General features: G+C 44.3%; 1 protein-coding gene across 1 annotated transcript in view; it reads left to right on the top strand.

The window, feature by feature from the left end:
* Positions 1 to 8,335, top strand: part of LOC308285712 (cadherin-6-like) — a gene marked incomplete at both ends in the record, with an annotated part of 45,928 nt that extends 37,593 nt beyond the window's left edge. Inside the window, 3 exons of the mRNA XM_080726556.1 lie at positions 3,418 to 3,535; positions 4,631 to 4,882; positions 7,785 to 8,335. Coding sequence (XP_080582682.1) covers positions 3,418 to 3,535; positions 4,631 to 4,882; positions 7,785 to 8,335 — 921 coding nt within the window. The remainder of the gene's footprint in view (positions 1 to 3,417; positions 3,536 to 4,630; positions 4,883 to 7,784) is intronic.
* Between the last annotated feature and the right edge of the window lie 5,500 nt (positions 8,336 to 13,835).

The raw sequence follows: 13,835 nt of genomic DNA, 5'->3' as shown, positions 1-13,835 counted from the left end.
ACACACACACACACACGGCTGAAGCACCCATTCTATACAATAAAACATGAATGTGCACATACCCATGCATACTATAGACCTGCACAGACCATGCATAAATAAACCATTAGACAAATGTGCATAACTAATACACGTATTCAGCCACGTCCCATGCATAATGCATTAATACAGTAAAAAATATATACTGTATATACAGTATGTGTGTATAACCACGTGCACACGCACACACACATGTGAACTGTACATGCTGTGTACACTCAAACAATGGCTGCACAAATCAATTAAGGGATAAATATGCATAACCACACAAACACACACACATACGCATGCACGTACACACACACACTCTCTCTCTCGCGCGCGCGCACGCACACACGCGTGCACACGCGCACACACACACACACACACACACACACACACACACACACACACACACACACACACACAGAGAGTGTCAGTTCTGCCATTCCTCAGTAAGATGGCTTGCTGCCACTGGTCTCCTCTCATCCCCATCATCCTTCCATCCTTCCATCCTGTCATCCCCTCTTCCTTTCATCCGTTCTGCCCTTTTATCTGTCTGTCATTGTTATTCATCATTATTTGATCTCAATGCGCGTCCCCTCCACACACCCCCCCCCCCCCCCCCCTCCCCACCCAGGCTCTGGATGTATTTGTGTTTGTTTATGCATTTGTTTGGTGTGTGTGTGTGCGTGTGTGTGTGTGTGTGTGTGTGCGTGTGTGTGTGTGTGTGTGTGTGTGTGTGTGTGTGTGTGTGTGTGTGTGTGTCTGTGTGTGTGCACCAGCGAGGCTGCAGGTATGTGTGTTAACGTGCATGTGCCAGGATGCATTGGCAGTCCTGGAGAAAATCCTCAAATCCACTGCGTCAACAAGATAATTATTGCTGTGGCTCCTTGTCAAAGACCTTGCTTCGCGTTGGCTAGCGGCGTCCACTGGTTTTAATGAGAGACACTAATCTCCCTGCGCCAAGCTCTGAAGGCCCTTCCTCACAGAACAAGCTGTCTTGTCCTGACTCATTTTGACCACGTCTGGAGATCAAATGGAGAGACATCGCTGGCGTCTCATCGTGTGAGACATCTCGTTGGGTGGTGATGTCTCACGTTAACAACCCATTAAAGGGTTAGTTCACCCCCAAAATGACTTTTTTTCTATTGATTACTCACACCGTGGCGACTTGAGTACAATCATATTTTTAGTTTTTTGACGCATTTCTAAGACTACATTTTTATTACAATAAATGTACCCCCATTGATTCTGGATGGGGACCCAAATGCATTCGGGTCCCCATCCGGAATCAATGGGGGTAAATTGACTGTAATCAGATTTGTGTCTTAGGAATGCAACAAATACAAAAAAAAATATTATTGAACTCAAATCTCCATGGCGAGAGTAATCAATAGAGAGTAATCAATAGAAAAAAAGTCATTTTGAGGGTGAACTACTCCTTTAAGATCGGGAACGCATTGTTACGCATTATTAATTTAACCATTATTTTATGCTTTAACTATTGAAAAATAGCAGATATTTTTGACCCGATTCTATAAATGTCTCCTAAATCCTTCTTCTAAATCAGTGGTTCTCAAACTTTTTCATGTCAAGGACCCACACAATCACGTGTATTTAGGCGCGGACCCCCATCTCAAAATATGTCGTTCCAGGGAAGTTAATGCGTTATAGCCAAGCCAACCCCTCACAAAAATGCATTTGCCACTGTATTAATGAATGCAGTTGTTTCAGTTCACTCCTGTATAGTGGGCAGGGTTGTACAAGTCAGTTTCAATGCTGTAAATCGACTTTGTCATTAAACTGTCGAAAGCAAAGAGTTAACAGGGTGGTCTGTGAGCTGTAGCAGTTATATCAACCACTGCAAATAAAAATGTCTGTCCTCTTATCACTCTTGATAAGAGAGGACAGACATCAATGAGTGCGCTCCATGAAATAATTGCACTCTCTGGTGCTATCTTTCTCACACTCTCAGTGCTTGCTCTCCAAATATTTGTACCTGTTTGCATAGAGCAGGGTTCTTCAACGTTTTCAGGCCAAGGACCCCCTTAGTCGAGACTAGAGAGGGATGAAGCAGGGACCCCCACAACCCATAGATACCACACTGTATAGTGTCATCGTTTGACGGCACAATCATCAGTGTATTTTGGATTCATGTCAATTTGTGTTTTCAGATATTTAACCACTTGAACCGTCAATACTTAATAAACTTGACCTTTCACTCTGTACTTAGTCTGCTCTTTTTCTCCTCCAAACCAAATATAGCCGATCTACAAGCTCACAATGTGAGCTTGTAGAGCTGCTATTTTTCGCTAAAGTTCTCGAAAAAGAATATGGGCGCTAAGGTTCAAGTGGTTAATATAAAAAAGGAGGAAAAAAAAGTCTATCACTCAAAGATTTGGAGGACCCCTTGTAGTAACTCTGAGGACCCCCTGTTGAACACCCCTGGCATAGGGTGAATGTGAGCGAAATGCTCCAGCCTTCCCTTGAATCTGGTGATCGGACCCCGCTAATGCCTGCACCAACGGCACAATACACACAGACACAGCACATTATACACCGCTAATCAACGGCCCGAGTGCCCCTACAACGGCTTGGTTTTGTACCAGCCTCAGGCTTGTTGACTTTGTCAGCTTTTGCGTTGTTGCAGCGGAAAGAATTGTCACCGTGTGGAAAAGTAACTACTCAAGAATGAGGAGAACAGAACGTGCACAGGAAAACCCTCAGTGTTCATTTAACCACTCATGATAAAATACCAACTGAAAGAAATCTGTGAAAGGTTTGCAATATAACGTGCATCGGAGCTCAGTGTGCTTTTATAGGATGTTGTTACAGTAACAGAATAGAAATGGATTCATAAGAGATAGCATCTATGGCAGAGGTCTTCAACAGGGGGTCCGGGACCCCTAGGGGGTCCTCAGAGTTACTACAGGGGGTCCTCCAAATCTTTGTGTCATAGAAACCTTTTTTTCTCCTTTTTTATATCAACCACTTGAACCCTAGCGTCCATATTTGGAGAACTTTAGCCAAGAATAGCAGATCTACAAGCTTGTGGGCTTGTAGATCGGCTATTTTTGGCAAAGAGCTTTGGTGTAGAGGGGAAAAAGAGCAGACTAATTACAGAGTGAAAGGTATTTAGTATTGACGGTTCAAGTGGTTAAATATCTGAATACAAATCGACTTTAATCAAAATACACCGATGACTGTGCTGTCAAACGATGAAACCATATGGAATCTGGGGGGTCCCTGCTTCATCTCTCTCTCAGCTGGCCTGAAAACGTTGAAGACCCCTGATCTATGGCATAATTATGAACATTCTGTTTGTTAACCGAGTGTAAATGTTTTATGAAAGTATGTGAGTGAGCTAATGAGTGTTGTCGTTGCTGCTTTCCCCAGCGTATCCAGACAGTGAGTGCTGTTGACGCAGACACACCGTCCACGGGGCACAAGTTCTTCTTCAGCCTGGCTCCTGAGGGGACCTACCGCAGTAACTTCACCGTCCGGGACAATGGAGGTAGATACACACAAGCACGCACGCACACACGCTAACCCTAAATGAAACCTGAACCTCAATTTTGACCATAAAACAACTATTTCTCTTGCAAGGAGTGGACCAGGAAGAACTGTCCCCTTTATACTATGTCTATTATTCTACTACAGTGGTCTCAACCACTACAGTGGTTCCTGTGGGTCGGGACAGCCAGGGAGGTCCCCAAATTATTTTCGTGGGTCCATACTCCCCAGATGATTAGCTTAATGTGCAACATTGTTTTCCCACTCTACAGTAAACAAACCAAAATAAAGTTTAAATTAAGTGTATAGCAAATTTCTAAAGTGACGGTTTAAGGACTTTTTAATACCTCTAAAATGACAAATTGTCAAATATTAGAGGCAGAAATTGTGAACCGTGTGAACAATAGAACCGTGTTAAACAAAATGTAATGCCTCAAGTCTTACAACTCCAAGTGCTTGTGAAGGTGGGGGGGTTCCCAGTTCAAATATGATTATTTTGGGGGTCGCGGCCTAAACACTGTTCTACTTGTGCTTATGGGGACATTTGTATTTGTATTATTAATTTGTATTTATACAAGGACTCACTCACATTGCATTAGTTTTATTTGTTGTTCTTCCTCTTCTTCCATTTCCTCAATCAATACAAAAGTTCAAACAATGTGAATCTCGTTTCCAGTGGTGGAAAGTAACTACATTTATTTGAAACTTTACTAAGTACTTGATTGTAGTAGATGATATGGATTATTATTACAAAACATACGTTACCCACTTCAACCTATACATTTCGGCCATTCGAAAATAGCCGACATACAAGCTCACAATGCATAGCTGTTTTCTAAAGATTTTTATACATTTGAAAACTTCAAATAGGACATCCTGCATAATGAGCACTTCATACTTTTGGTACTTTTAAGTCCATTTTGATACCAATACCTTTGTACTTTTTACTCAAGTAAATGTTGAATTCCTGACTTATACTTGTTCTACAATTGCTAATATTGATACATTTACTTAAGTAACAACTGAGAGTTCTTTTCCCCACCGCTGCTCATTATGTCAGCTCGTTATTTACCTCGTTATCGTCCCCCTCCCTCAGACAACACGGCGGGCATCCTGACGCGGCGCTCCAGCTACAGCCGTCTGCACCAGAGCGTGTACCTGGTGCCCGTGGTGATCACAGACGGCGACTACCCCATGCAGAGCAGCACGGGCACGCTCACCGTGCGCGTGTGCACGTGCGACCGCGACGGCAAGATGGAGGTGTGCAACGCCGAGGCCCTGGCCAGCTCCGCCGGCCTCAGCACCGGAGCGCTCATCGCCATCCTGCTCTGTGTCATCATACTGCTGAGTGAGTAAAACGCTGCACGCGTGTGTGTGTGTGTGTGTGTGTGTGTGTGTGTGTGTGTGTGTGTGTGTGTGTGTGTGTGTGTGTGTGTGTGTTTTTTGCACTGTATACCTCAGGCATTGACACTAAGGCCTAGGCCAGACGGAGCTGGATATTTTATATATCCCGGTTTTTCAGATATCCACATAGAAAAATATCTAGGTCCACACAACAAAGATATCTAGGTCTAAAATAATCGGAGTCCCCAGACCTACACTAGGGCGACAAGCACACACGCAGTAAAGTCTTCAGAGATATCCGGGTTCCATGTCTACACGGATCCAGTGAATCGGATATTTTTCAATGTCTCCACTTATTTATCCAGTTTCAAAAATATCCAGCTTCGCGGGCAAAATATCCAGCTTCGTGTGGCTGCAAGCCCCAACCGCACAAAAAAATTTCTAGCAAATGTCTAGCTTCAGAAATATCCAGCTCCGTGTAGCCAGCACTTAAGGCTTGCCCACCTGCACCCGGCAGGTAAATGAAACCTTCGGGCAGGTGAATTAGCTCTCAGGTGCTCATTTGAGCGGGGACGCAACCGTCTATAAACACAACACGAGATATCTGTCTATAAACACCTGAACATGGCCAGCGCACTCTGTCTTCTGGTCTGTGGAATGTTAAAATAAGAGCACTGATCACCTATAATGTGCTGTTTTTACTGTTGCTACACTTAAAAATGTAAAATAACAAGTGTGAAAACAGAGACATATTCAATCATAGCTACGGTATGTAGGTATTGGTATTTGGATTTGTAAGTATTGAGGTACAGTATGACATTTTTATCGCACAGCCTTATAACGGACGATTTACTTTTCGGGCAAGTGGGCATAACCTTTGGGTACAGTCAATTAATTTGATTGGCTTATAATTGCGCATTCCCACAATGACATCATAAAAATATTAACTCATATTTTAAGATGACTTTTTAAAGTGACAGTACCCCTTTAGGTGACAGTACCCCTTTAAGTACAGTTAAAAATTCCTCAAAATTGTACTTAAGTATAGTGCTTGCACCATATTCCTATTGTTAGGTGTGTGGGTGTGCAGATGTGTGCATCCTTTTCTCTGTGCGTCTCATTGTGTGGGCGTGCGTGTGTGTGTGTGTGTGTGTGTGTGTGTGTGTGTGTGTGTGTGTGTGTGTGTGTGTGTGCGTGCGTGCGTGTGTGTGCGTGATCATGTCACTCAGCATTGAGTGAGCTTGTGTACAGAGGGAAACAATAGATAAGTACTGTACGCATGCATGCTTGTGCACAAAGGGTCACGTAAACACCAGCGCGTGTTAACACACACGACTGGTCCTGTGCGTCCAAGCTGAAGACTCCTCTGAATTCATCAGCATGTTTTTTTTTCTTCTGTACCAGTCTGTGTCTGCAGCATATTAAACACAAGCAAGCCCTTATCCCTATATCATCTGCCCGTAATGGAAAACAATGTTGGATCAGTAGGGGCAAATACGCTGTAGCCAGCAGGAACGCTATGGAAATGAATGCATCTCATCTGCCAGCAAGTCCCCACTTATCCTCTTATGCATGCGGTGGTCACAGTCCAATGCGCTCCCAGGAAAATGAATACATATTTATGCCACTGGAAGTGCAGTCATTGCAGACTTAGTTAGCGGGGACACACACGCACGCACGCACACACACACACACACACACACACACACACACACACACACACACACACACACACACACACACACACACACACACACACACATACACACACACACACACACACACACACACACACACACACACACACACCTATGCACATGAGTGAGAAGGCTTGCTGAGCAAACAGATGCAGCAATTTCCAAACGGACACACACAGTACATATACTCATGAACACACACACACACACACACACACACACACACACACACACACACACACACACACACACACACACACACACACACCAACAACGATAATTTAAAAGATATACAAATATAAATATTGAGAGGACACACACTCACACAAAATGCATGGAGACATGCACACAAGAGATGAGGGCAGACAGTGTTGTAGGCCTAATGCAATGTCCAGTCTAGGATGAGCAATGTTATCATGCAGGCCTGAATCGTTTCAACTCTCTCTCCCTCTCTCTTTCTCTTTCTCTCTCTCTCTCTCTCTCTCACACACACACACACACACACACACACGCACACGCACACGCACGCACACGCACACGCACGCACACGCACACGCACACGCACGCACGCACGCACGCACGCACATGCATCTCATTCATTCCATTCTTACACTAACTCAACCCAACTCAACCCACTGATTCCTATTGTGTCCATTTTCATTTGGCTTTGCTTCAACTTCCTGCAATTCCTTTCAGCCATTTGCTTCACTTGGTTTGTTTTTTGTCCATCTCTGTCTGCCTTGTTCAATAACCGTTCATCTTTCTTTTTCCTCCCGTCTCTCTGTCTGTCTGTCTGTCTCTCTCTCCCTCGATATCTCGCTCTCTGGCATTAGAATTTCTAATACCACATCAAAGTTTACGCACTCATGCCCTTTGTGAATCGTATTTCACGGTGTGATCTGTGATGCTCGTATATTCACTTTCCCTTGTGGTGTGTGTGTGGTGTGGTGGTGTTTATTTTAAATTCAGACTTGCCTGCATGGACAGGGCTTAGTAAATCAAATGTTATGGCCTGCTATGGTATCAAAGGCTACCGTCACATACAGCATACTGTGTGCGTGCGCTTGCGAGTGCGTATAAGTTTGTACTGTATATAGTCTGAGTGCATTCCTCACATGTTTGCACTTTCATCATTAAATGATGGAGGATTTGAGTCCTGTCTCCTTCTAACCGCGCCTGTGTCTGTTGTCTCTTGTTGTGTCTCCACAGTGATCGTGGTGCTGTTCACGGCGCTCAAGCGGCAACGCAAACAAGAGCCCCTCATCCTGTCCAAGGAGGATGTGCGCGACAACGTGGTGAGCTACAACGATGAGGGCGGCGGAGAGGAGGACACGCAGGCCTTCGACATCGGTGCACTGCGGCACCCGGATGCCGCCGCAGCCGTGGCCGTGGCGCTGGAGGAATCTGCCAAGCAGCGGCGTGACATCATCCCCACGGAGGCCATGCCGTACCCCGTGCTCCGGCGGGGCGGGGGCCTGGCCGCGCCCCCTGTCCTCGCCGCGTCCGGCAGGGACAACGCGGACGTGCGCGACTTCATCAACCAGCGGGTGCTGGAGAACGACTGCAACCCAACGGCGCCGCCGTACGACTCGCTGGCCACGTACGCCTACGAGGGCACGGGCTCCGTGGCCGAGTCGCTAAGCTCGCTGGGCTCGGTGTCGTCCGAGGGCGAGCAGGACTACCACTACCTGAGCGACTGGGGGCCCCGCTTCAGGAAACTGGCCGATATGTACGGCGCGGATGACAGCGACTTCTGCTAACGAAGCCTCGGCGTGATGCACTTGCAGACCTGCGGGGGGGAAAGTTCTGCTCACACAGCAGATGAACTTTGAAGCGCGTCCGACGCCAGTCTGGAAATATTTGGCAAGTGCCGATATTGGAGACAGTCATGTAAATGTAAAAAAAGGAATTACGGAAAAAAAACCATCTACAGTATGTCACTTGCATTTTATAAAATGTTTATAATAGGCAACTCACATACACAGACTTTGGACTTGAGACTTGGTACTGTGGGCAGCCAGGTGTCCGGGCGGACGTCGAACTATTTCTAATGAGACAAGCCCAAACACTGACCACTGAACCTTGAGGAAAGTGGTGACATTTTGAGTTTACTGCCTGGATTTGAACTGCCTCCATTACAGTCACTTGCCCAAGGATACAAATGTTACTTTTTCACTAGTCCTTCACAAGTCCATTGCAGACGGGGCTGGAGGAAAACCAATAGCCAATATCCTAACTGGAACCACTGGATGGGTGGATGGGGAGCCAATGCAGCAATGCCTGAAGCCTGAAGTTCACTTCTGTGTTGCAGACCTCATCAAGGCGATAATTTCAGTTGTGGATGAGCTTTGTCTTTGTGATTGGCTTTGGGATTTGGTAATTTTGCAAGAGTTTTTATCATGCTTTCAAGCCTGTGGAACTGGCCTGCCAAATGCTCAGAAGCACACCACCATATCCATCATCGACGTTATTTCCTGTGTCACATGTGCCATGCACATCAGTGTGAATAGGATGTGTTTTTTTGTGTTTGAAACACTAGCGCTTTTGGAAGCAGGTCAATAAACTGCAGCGAAGGTATGCGAGGACCGTGCTGGACATAATCATCTGCCTCTCTTCTTCAAACTTTCTCTTCTTATTTTTCTTTGAATAAGTGCCCTTCTGCCCTTGCTCCAAGCCGAACTATGGACCCTCATCCTGCCATCTGTTGACATGGTGACGGAACGGAGGGGCGGCCGAGATGACTCTTTTATACGCTTGCTTTTTCTCTCTGTTCTTTTGTAAAATGTGAAAACCATTCCAGAGAAGCTTCACTCTCTTTCAAGGATCTCAAACAGCCTTCTCCGGGGGAGTGACAATACAAATGGAAAATTCGTACAAAGAAAATGCATTCATTTCTTTAGATATACTTTGGTTCGTGGGGCTTTATCACTGCGCTGCACGGGGAAAGAAAAAATATCTAGTCTCAGCTTCTTCTTATGGCTGTAATAGGTGTCAAACCTTTTGATTGAACAACATACTGTACTTATAGTTACTTACTGTACCTCTCCTTTTCAGGATATTTTCTTTGAATAATGAACAAAAAAACTATCATATACAGATTATACACAGTTCCTGAGTGATGTAAAAAAATGCAAAGCATCACGTCGATCAGGATTCACTGAACTGGAGGAAAGGAAGAAGTCCTAACCTTCAAACTGAATGTCTTTGAAACTAAGAACTGCTATCCTCATTCTCAACTTTGATCCTATCTTGGCCCAGTTTCTACAGCTCTTTCTCTCTTTTTTATTTATCTATCTTTGTTCTCTCTCCCATGTATGTACATACATCAGAAATTGGATCCAAACGCTTGTACCCAAAGGTATTCTCTTTCATCTGTTGCCGTCATAGGATTTTCACGGTCACTGCTGTTTCCAATTATTTCTATTGTGTGTGAGCAGTGTGATAAAATGCTACTGTTCCTACAAAGCATTTGTTTGGCTGGACGCTTGATGCTTAGAAGCAAAGCGGACCTTTCAGACAGTGACCTTCAACGCAGGAGGTGAGCAAACCTCTAGGAGCCGAATTACCATACTTACAGTATATACCTTCTTTGTTTCAATCAGGGAGTTGTTGGTTGGCTGTTGTTTTGTTTCTTTATTGTTCTAATTAACCGGCACTGGGAAGCATAACATTGCTAATTTGGTTTGATGTCAGGCCAATTAGTAAAGGAAAAAAAAAATAACAGGCAATGCCAGTGCTACGCCACAATTTCAAGTAGGAAATTGAATTAATCACTTTGAAGTCCTGATCAAATGACTCTCACTTTGTCATGGCGTTCTGATTTGATATCAGAAGTTTTTTATGGTGTTTATTTTTCGGGGATGATTAAAATATTAAAAAGAAAAAAAAAACATAAGAAAAAAAAACAGCAGCTTGTACAAGCCGTGTTTTTGTGAAAGTGGTCCGCTCCGAAAGGCTTTTGGCCAAAAAGTGTCCATACGATTTTATTTGCTTTATTTTACTTTGCTCTTGTTTATATTGTGATTCATTCTTTTATTTTTTGTACCAAATATATTTGTAGGACACAACAGTGACTCCTTGGTATTCCTGGAGAAAAAAAAGAAAAAAAGAAGAAAAAAGAAAGAAAAGGAAAATGTCCAGCTTCACTGTTTTTAAATGTGATTGTTGGAGGTGTGAAACTCATTGTGGGCAGTCTGGCGTCCGTATATGATGTACTGTATGATGAACAATCGTTTAATTTGATCAAAATAAACTTTTACAGTGAAACAAGGGTTTGGAAAATTATTAGTGTGCCTGTACAGTTTTATATAGAATGTAAGCAATAATGCACAAGATGTCCACTGTGGGTCATCCGGCCACATCTATAAGGTTTCTTAACCTTTTGGGGCCAATATTACCTATCCAATAACCAGGACCCAATCAAAATATAAGTTTTATTTTTATTGTGTATTGTGTTGCTTATATAATTTAGAAGAGTTGTGTCAGGCCATGTTACATAGCACTGAATGGAAGGGCTGCCACAGGCCCTGCTATGTTACGTGTATCGTCGTTGTCGGGTGGAAACCTTGTATGTCCAAAACCGGTTGTTTTGTATTTATCATTTTAAAAATGATTTAAACTAGTGAAAACAGCAGATCTACAAGCACACAACGCCTAGTAACGAGCACATCCGCTTAGGAATCAGAAGGTTCCCAGTTTGATCCCCAGCTCCCAATGGTTTAGTGTCGAGGTGTCCTTGAGCAAGACATTGAACCCATAACTGCTCCAGATGAGCAGGTTGGTGCCTTTGCTGCATATATTCTGCTGCCATCAGTGTGTGAATGGGTGAATGTACTGTAGTATACAGTCATTGTAAGCACCATTTACCATTCTTGTTTATCAATGGAGCAGTTACTTCCCCATACATCTGTACACAACCCCCATTTGGTGGAGAAAAAAAACATGTGTAGTCTAGTCTAGCATAGCCAGATGATCATGAGATATATCCGACTACTGCAGCATGGGCTTCAATGGACGCCACAGAAGAGAAAACCAGTGGTAACAAATCTATGCGCCCTTCTTTGAAAACCACCCCTGAAGGAACACCCTATATTCTTTGCAATGATTCTGTTATGATTTGTGTTGTTGTTGCCCCCACCCAGTTTTAGCCCAATAACTCAATAATTCAGGGGTCTTGAACGTTTTCAGGCCAAGGACCCCTTAACTGAGAGAGAGATGAAGCAGGGACCCCCTCTACATATTGTATAAATGCGTTATGCAGATTTTCATCGACCTGTTTGACTGCACTGTCATCAGTCTATCTATGTTGGATTCGTGTTGGTGTTTTTGGAGCTGTGTGGAACACAAGCTCCCTATACGTGGCCGTGTGTGTAGGTATGTGGGTGGGTATGTGGGTATGTGGGTGGGTGGGTCTGTATGTAGCCTGTATGTAGTAACCCTGGGTGACCAGAGAGGTGCTGTTGAGTCTAGCCTGCCCTGAGCATCAACTGCAATACACACACACACACACACACACACACACACACACACACAGCTCCACTTCGAACAGAGGTTCGATTTTTCAGACATTTTGCCACTTCAATCGTCGATAGTAAACTTGACCTTTCACTCTGTACTTGGTCTGCTCTTTTTGACCTCTACCCCAAACCTCTTTGCTGAAAATAGCCGATCTACAAGCTCTCAACGCCTCGCGCTGCGAGGCGTTGAGAGCTTGTACTGTAGATCTGCTATTTCTGGCTAAAGTTCTCCTCAGAATAGAGATGCGAGGGTTCAAAGTATTTAATTGAAAATAATTATCCGATCACACAAGGATTTGGTGGACCCCCTGTAGTAGGACCCCCTAGGGGTCCCGGACCCCCTGTTGAAGAACCCTGAATTAATTATCACCGGACATATCAGTATAGGTGTAGATCTACGTGAGACTATCACGTTGGCAACCACACGTACATTTTCATACCACGTTTACGTCAATAATGCATCTGTGTGCCATATACCGGTAGCTCTCTCCATCTGCTGCCTTGATGGCTTGCTTCTCATGCTGTGATTTGCTCAGGCCGCTCCACGACGTCTTGACGGCCTGACGTTGGCTTGGTGTGTGGGGGCCGCTAAGAGCACGCTGCCAGCCTCCATTAGTGCCTGGAATTTCTTCTCACTTTTTAATATTTAATGGGACTGTCATGTACGGGCGTAGAACATGACTGTCATACTCACAACTTCCATACAACACGCACAGCCACACACACACACACACACACACACACACACACACACACACACACACACACACACACACACACACACACACACACACACACACACACACACACACACACACACACACAAGCACGCACACACACAGGCACACACACAGGCACACACGCACACCAGTGGCATCAGTTCAGAAAAAGCTAAGGTATGGCAACATGACTGGTGTCTAGCACAAGACACCAGTCATGTTGCCATACCTTAGCAACAGGCAGGATATATTTATTTTTAAGAAGTAGTACATATAATATATAATTATATCTCTATAATATAATTATAATACCTTGTTAAAGTGACAATTTTGTTAAATTTTGCATTTGTAGTAATTTACCAACATAATAACCCGCACAGATAGACAAAGAGTAATTCATGGATTCATATTTAGAACTGACATTTATCTTCCCCCCTGGACCCAGGGTATGGCAGCTGCATACCCCTGCCATACCCAATTGACGCCCCTGACGCACACACACAGACACATAAACACATTATAGATTCAGTGACTCACTCAGGCATGCATATAGTACACGTGCCCTATATTATTCCCCACATATACAAACAGAGGTGCCCATGGAGAAACTCTTGTGCGCACACATGCTGAGAATCAATGACTGGCTGAAAGGGGGAGATAATTGGCAAATAGAGGGAAGGAGATGGAGATAAAATGGACAGGGAAATGGCGTACGTGTGCTTCTGAGAGCGAGACGGACGGACAGAAATAGAGAGAGTGAGACAGACACGAATAGAAGAGAGCTGCAGAGAAACTGTTCAAATAGATTAGGTCAATAATGAGCGTCTCTCTCTCTGCATCAGGTGCTCTTGCAGGAGGTCAGAGGGTAGCAAAGTCATTATTGTGATAATGAGTGAGCTTCGAAATTAGAAAAACCTGCCCCGGTGAAAAATATGTAGGCCATCATAGGCTACATGGTAACTTTGCCTTGCCTTGGTTCTTCTAACACAGGGGTCTTCAACGTTTTCAGGCCAAGGACCCCTTGG

Source organism: Nannobrachium achirus (genome assembly GCF_963921795.1).
Source record: "Nannobrachium achirus genome assembly, chromosome: 5".
Classification (NCBI taxonomy): Eukaryota; Metazoa; Chordata; class Actinopteri; order Myctophiformes; family Myctophidae; genus Nannobrachium; species Nannobrachium achirus.
This window is presented reverse-complemented; position numbering and strand designations above follow the sequence as displayed.